The sequence below is a fragment of the Lepus europaeus genome, chromosome 2, assembly GCF_033115175.1.
Source record: "Lepus europaeus isolate LE1 chromosome 2, mLepTim1.pri, whole genome shotgun sequence".
Classification (NCBI taxonomy): Eukaryota; Metazoa; Chordata; class Mammalia; order Lagomorpha; family Leporidae; genus Lepus; species Lepus europaeus.
In genome coordinates, this window is record NC_084828.1 from 72,780,753 (window position 1) to 72,792,711 (window position 11,959).

Consider the following 11,959-nt stretch of genomic DNA (forward strand, 5'->3'; position numbering starts at 1 on the left):
AGTGATTCCTAGTTCTGACAGAAATTGCTGCTCTACCAGAGAAGGAACATGTTTCTTCTGGGCCCCTGTGTGGCAAACTCTGCAGCCTTAGGACCTCCCTTAAACATCTCCATTTACCTTTCACATGTTCTGGAAAGCCACACTTGAAAGAGTAGCTGCAATGGGAAATGTTGCAGGTATTTTGAACCAAACCCTTTTATTTACTCTATGAATAATTAGAGAATAAACTATCTCTGATTTTACTACAAATCCTCTTCAATCACATATCCACAATTGATCTAGTCACGGTTGACTTCACCAGCGAAACACCTTCCTTCAACCTGGTCTCCTTCTAATTTGTTTCCTCTTTTAAATCAAGTCCTAGTCTGCTTGATTGATGGTGTGACAATCCCTCCCTGTTCAATTCGGGAGGCAAATATTTATTTGACCATTTACAGGTACTAGGCGAAATTCTAGGATGAGAGGGAAATGTAGATAAGATGCCTGTCCTTAGGACAAGAAGTACACGAAATGCTAAGCTCAAGAAAGGGAGAAAGGCTATCAGTGATAATAAATAGGGCAGTTAGCACAGCATGGGAGAATTAAGGAAGATTTCTGAAATTATACAGCATTCTGAATCTTGAAATTTGAAGGACGGGCAAGGAGGTATCTTAGTAAAAAAGTAGAGTGGTGGCATGGGGGTGGAAAAGGGAGGAGAAGGAGTTTCCAACCAGAAATAACATCATGAAAAAGGGTACAAACAAGCACTGTGTGTGTACACACAGCTTCCAATGAGCAGAGACTGTAAGCTATCCTGCATTAGTGAAGGTTAAAGAGTTGTAACTTTATGCTCTGGATGATAAAAGAGCTAATTCAGTAAAACAGGCCTAGGACAGTCAGGGGAGCTCAGGTCTGTAGTCACACCAACTACCTAGCGTCTGAAAGTTCTGAACAGACTGAAGATGTTACCCAGTAAAGTTAGCTAAGGCAAGAAGAAGCAAGTAGTACCCATTGCTACTCTGTTTTAGGTCTTTAGCTCCATCTTTTCATCTCAGAGCTAGACGAAGTTTTATGATTCTGAACTTTGAAAAGATAGAGCTCAGTGCTCTGAGATTCACCCTCAAGTCATCCCCTGGGTAACTAAAGCTTTGGTATAGAGCTCCAATCCTAGGGACTGGGTCCTTTCTCTTATGCCTTGACCAAGTCACTGGTCCTGATAATGCGCCAGGGGTCCAAGTTCCTCTTTCCTGAGTCCTCTGCCTGCTCTAGTCTGCCCTCTTCTCAAGGACTCCACACTTTCCCTAAACCCCCAGCCTGTGACTGTTCCTGACCACCATCTGCCAGACCTCCCTGTGACCCTGGCTTCCTCTCTGAGAGGTTCTCTTGAGGGTGCTGACCTGTTAGTTTCCCCTGATTATGCTTTATCCTTCAACCATGTTGAACCTCCCTGGCTCTACCTCTCACTTGCTTGCTAAGGAAGGTCTCAGAAGACCCTGTTTCTACCACACCGGAAACACCAGGCACCTGCATTAGGGCAGATGAGGCAGTGCCTTTATGACCTTTATCCCTGAAGCCAAGGATAGATCTATATTCAATTCCTCCTAGTTTACTACCATCATCCACACTGTTAGCTCAGTTTTATATAAATTGGGGTGGGGGGTACCATCTGCAATATATTCTAACTGGACAGGTGTTTAGAATAGCAGTTAAGATGCCTAAAACCCACATCAGACTACCTAGGTTTGATTGCCAGCTCTGCCTCCTAGCTCCAGCTTTCTGCCAATCCTGACCCTGAGAGGCAACAGTGATGAATCAAGTACTTGGATTCCTGTCACCCCTATGGGAGGTGTGGATTGAGTTCCAGGTTCCCAGCTTCAGCTCTGGATGTTGAGAGCATTTGGGGAGTAAACTAGCAGCTAGGAGTTCTCACTCTTCCTTTGTCTTTCAAATAAATAATAGAAAAGTTTTTATAGATGTAACTAACAAAACTCTTGTGATAACAATATGCAGAACGCTCTATGAGACTTCAAAGAATGACCACCCAACTGGAAGTAGAGACTCAAACCACAATCTTACCATACCCTTCCTAAACAGGGTCACCCTGAGAGCAAACGTTTGCTAAAGATTTAACCAGTTAGAAGCTCATGAGCAAGAATAAGCTAGGTTTTAGGATCCTAACTAAAGTTAACTATGGAAAGGGCTTGAATCCACATAAGAAACCTAAATAAAAGGCAGATAAACTAGAATAAAGAAGAAAAAGAAGCTTAAAAGTAGGAAGGGTATGTATTCAGGCTTGGGATCATTGCCAAATAAAAGAACAGCTTTGGGAATATGACAAGCTGGAAGCTGCAAGCAGAAGGAAGAAATAGTTGGTTTAGACAGGTTGCAGACATAGAAGAGATGGGCAATTTTCTGAGAAAAAAAGTCCTCCTTGAACATCTCTAGCAGGATAAATCTCCATGAGTAACTGCAGAGTTGATTTTCAGGGAAGAGAGAAAGAGGAAGAACAGGGGAGGGGAGAGGCCATTAGGGAAGAGGATAGGAGAGGAGAAAGCGAGAGGAGAATAGGGAAGGGGAAAAGAAGGAAGAGATGAGAAGGGGAAGAGGTGTTTTAGCACAATTTTGGATGCAGTAACAAATGGCGTACTATGGCATAAAAACAAAACCAAGAAGATAACCTCAGGGTACTGAGAAGTGAGAATGAAGGGGCATGAGTTTGGGGCTGGCAGTGTGGTATAGTAGGCTAAGCCTCTGTCTGTGGTGCCAGCATCCCATACAGGTGCTGGCTCGTGTCCTAACTGCTCCTCTTCTGATCCAGCTCTCTGCTCATGGCCTGGGAAGGCAGTGAAAGATGGCCCAAGTGCTTGTACTGCTGCCTCATGTGGAAGACTTGGAAGAAGCTCCTGGCTCTTGGCTTCAGATTGGCTCAGCTCCGGCCATTGAGGTTATTTAGGGGGAGTGAACCAATGGATGGAAGACCTTTCTTTCCTTCTCTCTCACTCTATAACTTCATCTCTCAAGTAAGTAAGAGAGAGAGAGAGAGAGAGAGAGAGAGAGATTTGAGTTCTGAAATGATCACTCAAAATTTCAGACAATCAACTGAATTTCTCTCTCTCCAGTAGTATCACTTTAAAATGAGAGGCTGGGTCCCTTAATCTCCAAGGTCTTTCCTACTCAAAATTTCTGCTCTAAATGTGTTTTTCCTACAGTAATTAACAGTTTCAAGTAAAAGGTTTTATTTTATGAAGGTTAATCACACATTAACTTGAGATTACATTTTGATTACAGGTGACTACAAAAAAGGTGTTCACTTGCTCTGCACTCATGATAAGAAATGCAATTATATTCTAAGATAATTGTAACTTGAAAGGACTTGAAATGAAACAATAAAAATGTCTTATAGCAAATAACCAGAAACACAAAGTTCATTTTATTAAATATCCTGATTTTCCCTTTTTTAAAATTGTATTATTTATTTGAGAGGCAGAGACAGAGACACACAAGACAGAGAAAGCTCTAATACATTAGTGAACTCCCTAACTGCCCAGAATGAGGGATGAAATAGGGATGGATCTAAAAGCTGAGATAGCAATCCATAGTCCCATGTGGGTTTCAGGAACTAAATGATTTGAGGCATCATTGCTGTCTTCCAGGGTCTGCATGTGTGTTAAGTGGGAGGCAGAAATCAGAGCCAGGAATTGAAACCAGTACTCCAATGTGAGATGTAGGCATCTTGACTTATGTCTTAACCACTAGCCTAAACAACTGCTACTTTCTAATCTTTCTAATATTTTTTCTTCCTCCCTTCCTCCCTCCTTCCTTCCTTCCTTCCTTCCTCTCTTACTATAAAATGCTAGCTCTCTTGGATCTTACAGACTTTTTAAATTCATCTGATAGAGAGACAGAAAAAGAAAGGGAGGGAAATAGAACTCCGGTTCACTGGTTCACTCCCCAGATGTTTGCAACAGCAAGGATTGGGCTGAGTCAAGGCCAAGTACTGAGAGCTCAGTCCAGGTCTCTCACGTGGGTGGCAGGGACCCAACTACTTTCACCATCACCACCTCTTCACAGGGTGTGCTATAGCAGGAAGTTGGGGTCAGGAGCCAGAACTGGGTCTCCAGGTACTCTGATATGGGATGATATTACCTTAATCAACATCTCAAACAGTACCTTAACAGCTAAATGCCCACTCCCTTCCAATTTCCTAAAAATCATGTCATGTTGTAAATGTAATAACACAACTTACTTGGGAAATTTATATTTGTATACTGTTTTATAGTTTATAAAACACTTTGATACATATTATTTCATTTGATCATAGAAATAGCTCATGTATCAGAACAAGGAATAGTTTAATAGATTAGAATATTTCATGGTATCAAGATCTTTGCCTGCTCAATGCTATTGAACACCCTGAATTTAGTATATCCTTCATGAAAAGCCTTTACCTATGACACAATGATTTGTCTTTAAATTTCAACTAAACACTTATCATTATGTAAAGTTGAGGAACTAATACTATCATTTTGCTAAACATATATTCACATATATGGCAACATTACTGCGTAACATTAGGCCTGTTTGAATAAGTCAAAACTAAAGACATTTTCCTTGTTTAAATATTGTCTTTTCTCCTCTGGAGAGAGCACTCAAAACAAAAACAACAAGCATAAACTAGAGCTGTTTTGTGTCTTGCCTGACCTAAATGAATGAGACAACACAGGACAACACACTATTTTTAAAAAATCAAACTTTAAATCTTTTTCAATGAACATCGTGAAAACTGGATCCATATTAGAATAAAGTCACCCTATTCTTCATGATATTGCAGTGATGAAATAGTGTTGGCAAAGGAACAGATCTATAGTGGTCTTTTCCCTTCTCTCAATTGAATTTGTACATCTTTGACTGCTGATTTATTTCTCAAACTACAACATGAATCTATATGTCCACCACATATCTACTGAGTGCTGTCCTGAAAACAGCTTGTAGGGGAGATTCCTCTCTCTGTGAGGTAATGGTTCTGACCTCCGGGCACATAGCAGAATCACTAAAAAACAAAGAACCTCCGTGCAAGCCCTTCCAACAAACTATACATTGCTGAGAGTAGAGAACACGTGATTTCAATATTTTTTAAAAGTTATCCAGTTGATGGTAATACACAAGCATGGTTGTGAACCATATACAGTGGTGTGTCTTTAAATGTGCCTCTGAACTACTTGGAGAGCTTGTTAAAATGCACAGTCTGATTTAGTCTGTCTGGCACAAACCATGAGATTTTGAGTTTTAACAAGCAGCTACATGACACTTAAGATGCCCATCTGTGGCCCACACTTGGGGTAGCAAGAGTCTGTGGAACTCCAAAATGTGGCCCAGACCCGTGGCGTCAGCATCACCTGAGAACTTGTTCAAAATGCAAAATCGCAGACCTTGTCAGAGGCCTCCTGGATCAGAAACACTGAAGGTGGAGTCCAAGCCATCTGTGTCTTAACAAGCCCTCCACATAATTAAGACATATTCGCAAGTTTTAGAAACACTGCCTAAAAAAAGAATTCCCTAAAATCTAAACAACGATTTAGGTTTACATGTGTTTGAAACACCATGAATACTTTATGTCCGTGTAGCACTCTACAATTCAGCAAACTTTCCCACTTGACCGCTTGTGAGCATCTTAAAATGACCCTGTAGAGTCACTAAAATAGACAGCTTCACCGTCTTGTAAATGAAGCTGAGGCTCAAAATATTGAAGGGATTTTCTCAAAGTCACAGCATGCACGGACAGAGCCAAATTTAGAGCCCTGATTTTCTGAGTCTTACACACTAACAGGCAGGACATTCAGAGAGGAACTGAGCGAAGGGCTGTAACCCAGAAGGAATGGCCTGATGGAGAGGCATCTCTAACTTCAGGGGATGACAAGGGAAGGGGGCCAGAACATTCAGGCAGCCTCCTAGCCAGTGAGTCACAGCATTTGTATTTGGAACTCCCAGAGAAAACAGCAAAATGCACTAATCCTTTTTTGGGCTGAGTTTGCTATTATGTGGAATCAGCTTTGAAAAACACAAATGTTTAACCCTCACCAACTCACTTAGTGGATGAGTCAGTCACGTTTGGCAGTTCTCTCAACAGTTCTACAAATTATTCATTTGAAGCCAAGTCACATAAAACAGGAAAAATACCTTTATAGGGAGGGAGAAGTATCTTCAAAAAGTTCACGGAAATGCTTATTATGAAATCAAGATGCATGGATTTCAAAATTTTGCAACAAAATTAACTTGTTTTTTCTTTTTTATTCTCATCAGTTCTCATGTTAATGTGATGTTAATGCAAAAAGAACAGATTTAATGCAGTTCACAGATACAATTTTGTGAGTATAATGCTACTTCCCTTCCTATTTTTAATTCAATTTTCCATGAACTTTTTACAGTATTCTTGTATATGTATGCATGTATATTTATGTGTTCTATAAAGACAGAAAAAACAAATGATGACAATCTGTATTTGTCTCATGATATTTGTGACCTGTGTTTCTCAGGTCATAAAAGACAATAGATGATATCATTCACAGGTGCATAAACATTCTTTAATAAAATGTAATACATAACTTATGTTATATTACTGGAAAACACAGAGTATTCTACATTTAATATGAGTTTTATGGACAATTCATGGTCTCTAAAGTATCTGTAATGACCAATAGACTTTGATTATGTTTAGTGATTTACTGGCAAAAAATTCATAATTATCACACACATTTGTCCTATAGACCTATGTACACAAAGTTTGTTTTCAAATAATGAATTATAAGTAGAAAATTACATATTGTGTCAGGAGTTTGTTTGAGTGTTGACATTTTTTTAGTGAATGTAGGCATTCCAGAAGCCTTATAGAAAAGAAATCATTTCCTCCCTTGAAATCTGCAAAAAATCTGTACATTTTGCTGTCAAATAATCACATCTTATTTTGTCATTTCTTGTTTTCCCCGAGTATGGAAGAAAAAAAAAAAAAAACAGAAGAAAAGAACCAGAATTTCACTTACTTAGTTTCTTTAGAAATTCCTAATTCTTACATTGAAATGAGGACAGTGCTATCTATAATCATTAAAACTTGCTAATATCCCACAAACATCAACTAGGGTTAGAATTGTGAAATAAATACATTTTCAAAACCTCAAATTTAGAATATTTGAAGTTACAACAGTGTGAAGCTCCTGCATTTTATCAGACTGCTCTATGTCCAGGTATGCATGTATACGTAATTTTATACAAAGTTTCCTGTGCACAGATATATGAGAAGTAATGCATTATGCAATTAGCCTGACTCTTTGGGATCAAGTAATTTATAATAATTATCATTCCAGACTATGCTATGGACATTGAAAACATGTCCAATGGGACTGTTAAAAGTGAAATTCTCCATTGGTTTGGAATGCTACCTATTGACCCTTTTCTTTGACTTACCAAATGAGCTACAGGGTTTCAACCTGCCCAGATTAAGCAGAAGATGGATCTCTATGGGTGCCTGTGTGTGATCTCAGAGCTGGAAGGACCAGTGCTAGAACCTCATCAGTAAGTGATGATTCCCTGTTCTTGCAGAAAGTGGCAGTGAGGCAGGTGGGCCCTGTGTAGCTAAACATCTGAGGCTGCATCAGGAGTGGAGTCCTGTGGATAACTCTCACACATTCCTGGGCATGCAATTCTAAGTCGGTTTATTCAGTTTAGAAGGGAGTCCCAGTTGCTACTGCTGCTGCTACCTGTGTGTGGCTCAGACTTTGATTCCTTCACCTTAGCTCTTTAGACAACTCCTCATAAAGATCAGGACTCTTGTCTTGGAAACAACTGGTTTAGGTGTGTATTAACAAAGCTCTCTATCTTTTCTTCCAGGCTTGTCACCTTAACTATTTTTCCATCAAAAGATAGAAATTATATAGCAAGACATTAAGACTAAAGTATAATCTATCATGATGCAAAATCATCTCAAAGTTCATAGTGATACAAAAATGATCATTGACTCCCAAAAGCAATACTTGCTTCATGGAAGTAAGACAGTGAAGGTGAATGTTATGGGGACAGTCAGCCAAACTGCTGTCACTGGACCACAGAATTACAAACCTCCCTTGTCTGTGAGTGCCATTTCAGACTATTCAGGACCACAGACTCAGTGAGAGAGGAGGTTTTCTTTCTCCTTGCCATTTCACTTTCTCAGTGCCAGACATCTACTGTGGCTTCCAATGAATCAAGTTCTCCTTCCTCTCCTCCCCTACAAGCTCATGCTCCAAGTAAATGTTACAAATTTAGTGGAAGCACCCCCTTTCCCAGGCTGGACTTGCAAACAGAAAGCAAGAGCACCATTCTTCACCAGGAAACTGACCCACAAAGCGTACTGGACTCTGTTAAAGAGACTGAGAAGAAGGTCAGCTAGGAAAACAAAGGGGACTCTCTCTCTAGTTACCTCAACAATCCCAAAATAAAGCTTTGTACAAGGCAAATGAAACAAAAATGAGGGCATGTGAGGCCTGGGGAATCAACCGACTCTTGTAGGTGACTTGTTTGTATTTTTTTCTATCTTCTCTTTCCCATGGAATAATGGTTCTGTATTCATCATCACTTCTCACTACTCCCATTTCCACACCATGATGCCTACTAGGGTATAATGCTTTCAAAACACCATGTATTTAAGCCGTAGACCTACAGAAGTACAAATATGTCATATACAGATAATTATGCAGTGAGCCCTCCTCTCATACACAATAGACTTCTGTGCCTACAGGAACATATGAAAGCATGAGAATACCTTTCTTCTTCGAAATTAGCAATTCTGTGCTTTTCAAACTCTTAGAATACTATAGCTTAGATTCAGATGATGCTTAGAAAGATCTGATGAAGCTCATAGACATTTAAATAAAAACCTCACACAACCAGGGTTTTCACTTTCCTCATATTCAATCTTGAAACCAGTGGAAAAATCCCTAGGAACTGCACATAAGGAGTGTTTGCCTGGTAAAGGGTTAATGATGTTGGAGAGTATGAATGCTAGCAGTTGAGAAGGCATGCCTGTGTGTTTGAAAAAACATTTTCTGCATCATGTCGAAATCCCTTTGCAAACAGATAAATTACTCTATAAATCTTATTACTCCACGAGGATAAATCACACACGCAGGTTTACAAGGCTGGAGAGCTAGAAGGGAAAATCTGCTTTGGGTAGTAGGATCTTTGGGATTCATAATCACCCAGTGCTCAGGAAATGAAGGCAGGAGTACTTATACGTTAGCATTTTCTTACGTTTTACAATGTAGAGCCACACATACAACATATAACACACACACACACGCACACACACACAAACACACACACACACACTCTTCCTGCTAACAAGACTAGAGATCCCAAAGCAGGACACTCTGTGACAGCCAACCAAATTTATTTCTGGGGAAAGAAAGAAAACTTTGCTGCTGTTGGCAGCTCTGCTACAGAACTGCTCCCCGATGCCCTGAGGTTTATGCACTATCAGTTCCTTGCACACAGATTACAGGTTTATTTTCTATCGTATACTGGTTTTTATTGCCTCAATAAGCAATATTAGCTAGATAGACATACCGACACGAGGTCATTTTATTTGGAGCAAATGAGATTTTAAAAGATCTCTAAGGAGAGTGATTTCTTTCTTTTTTCTTTTTTTTTTTAAGTATCTGTCAGAAATTCAAGGAAAGCAAAAAAAGGAGAAGGGTGGAGAAGGGAAGAGAGACGAGAAACACAGGAAAAGAAGCTTAGCACTCTTTAGAAACAGAATTATCACTGGGTGCTATTCTCTCTCTAGCTCACTGTCCCTTCTAGGGTCAAACTGCCAAGGACTTGGGACTCTCTCTTCCTTTCCAAATTTGAATCCCAAATGATATTTAAGAGTTTGGCAGAGCTGTACAGAGATAACGCTTTGAAGTCAATAATCAATTTGAAATATCCATTTTATGCCAGGTTAATTCTTTCCCAACCTCTATGCTTAACACTCTTATTCTTAAATGCCAGCGATTTGGCAAGTGGCTCCCCCCCCCTTTATTCTTGGGCTCATTTCTACCCACATTCCAGAAAAGGCTCAGTAATCAACCAAAGTTCTAAAATTGATTTATTGCCCTTGATGTCAATTAGAAGATCTTTACAGAAAGTCCTCTATCAGAACTACTCCTGGGGTTGAGAGCCTTCATACACACACACACACACACACAGCTTCACACAGACTCAGCAGGGCAAGGAGCTGACAGGGCTGTGTACCACTCTGTAAGACCCATCATTCAACCACACTCCTTTCCAAAGTAAAAAATTAAAGAATATCAACCAAACTCCGAAGCGCAAAGCCTCAGCAGCCACCAGAGCAGGAAAACTGCCCAAATGTCATCAATGCCATAGGTGAAGTTCAGATTTTATTTTTTGGGTAAGAAACAAGATCCTAAGAACAAAACAACATTTAACCAGCACCACTGGACCCTGACAGGTACCAGAATTCCCTTGAATTTAGGTGGCTGCTCCGTCGCCACCAGTAAGTGAAACACACACACACACACACACGCCTGCAGCGTGGGGGCTGTAGTTCAAGGGGATCAGCCGCGCGCGCACATCACACACACACACACACACACAGACGGACGGACGCGCGCGGAGAAAAGTTGCCGGAGAGCCCTACCTGAGGATGGCCGTGTCCCCCTGCCTCACGGTGATGTTGTCGGTGCCTCGGTTAAAATCCACGCTGCGGACAGGCAGTCCTGTGGGGAGAAGGCAGAGCAGTCTCAGTAGGACCAGCGGCAACTGTTTGCGGTCAGGCTGAACTCTGGCGCCCATGGTGGCCTGCGGGCGTCCTCGGGAGCGGAGCCGGGGCGCGCTGCTGGCCGCGGACAGGGGCTTCACACACCCGGCGCTCGCCGCCGCCGCCACCCACGCGGGACGCGCTGTGCCAGTTTGGGGTCCTGGCCACTTTGCCTCTTTCTTTCCCTCGCTCGAGCGAGCTCTTTGCTTTTTTTTTTTTTTTCTAGGACTTCACAAAGACCCTCTCAGAGACCCTAGCCGAGACTGGAGGGTGGCGGGGAGTCAGAAGAACCAAATTGCCAAAAACAACAGCAGCCCCTAGAAAGGAAGGCGCGAGGGCTTGACCGAGGCGGAGGTGCCGCTCGGGTCTCCCGGTGGCTGCGTGCCGGTGGCAGCCCGCGAACTGAGCGCCTTCCTCCGTAACCCACTTTCCCGGGCGGGAGGGCGGGCGCGGGAGCCGGCCCCCAGCCTGCCAGCGAGAGTAGAGGCACAGCCGCGCAGCAGCAGCAGCGCCAGCCGCGGCAGCCCGGAGCCGCGCTCCCCTCCTCCCGCCTCGGCACCTCCCCCCGCCCCGCTGGCTTTCAGCAGCCCCTCCACGTCATCCCCCCGCCCTCCCAGCGCCGTGGCCCCTCGCTTTGCACAACTGCCCCCTTCAGCAGCAGCCAGCCTCCATGAAAGCCTGATGCGCCTTAGGTTGTCAGGACAACAGCTCCATCTGAGGCCTGGCTGATTTCCTTAAGAAGAGGGAATGGAGCTTAGAGGGGGCTGTTCAAGGCACAGGGGAGAGAAAGAGGGACTTACGCGATCCAAGAACAGGAGAAAGAGGCTAGGCAAGGAGAGAGCGGAGGAGGTGAAGGAGGAAAGAAAAGGAGACAGCAAGGAGAGATGCAACCAGGACAGGAGAGCCTCGGGGTGGGCCAGAGTGCCAGACATCCAGAGAAACTTGACAGCGGGGTCTAGGCTCCAAAGCCAAAGTGAATTTCGAACTAACCACTCCTGGCAACCGACTTTCCACACTGGCATCTTGTTCCTCCTTTCTTCTCTCCTGCACTTTCTTGTACAGGGTTTAAGAGGTTGATTTTCTTGCCTCCCTTCATCCCCTCCCCCTCTTGGAACCCCCTTAAGAAGGGTGGATTGGAGACAAAGCTGGTATTGAGTGGTCTGTGGTGTGAATGCTTGGCTTGTCTTT

General features: G+C 42.5%; 1 protein-coding gene across 3 annotated transcripts in view; it reads right to left on the reverse strand.

Moving 5' to 3' along the window:
* Positions 1-11,181, reverse strand: part of LSAMP (limbic system associated membrane protein) — a 669,653-nt gene extending 658,472 nt beyond the window's left edge. For all 3 annotated transcript variants that reach the window (XM_062208501.1, XM_062208484.1, XM_062208493.1), the window contains exon 1: positions 10,652-11,181. In XM_062208501.1, the coding sequence (XP_062064485.1) occupies positions 10,652-10,806 (155 nt within the window). In that variant the 5' untranslated portion in view covers positions 10,807-11,181. The remainder of the gene's footprint in view (positions 1-10,651) is intronic.
* Between the last annotated feature and the right edge of the window lie 778 nt (positions 11,182-11,959).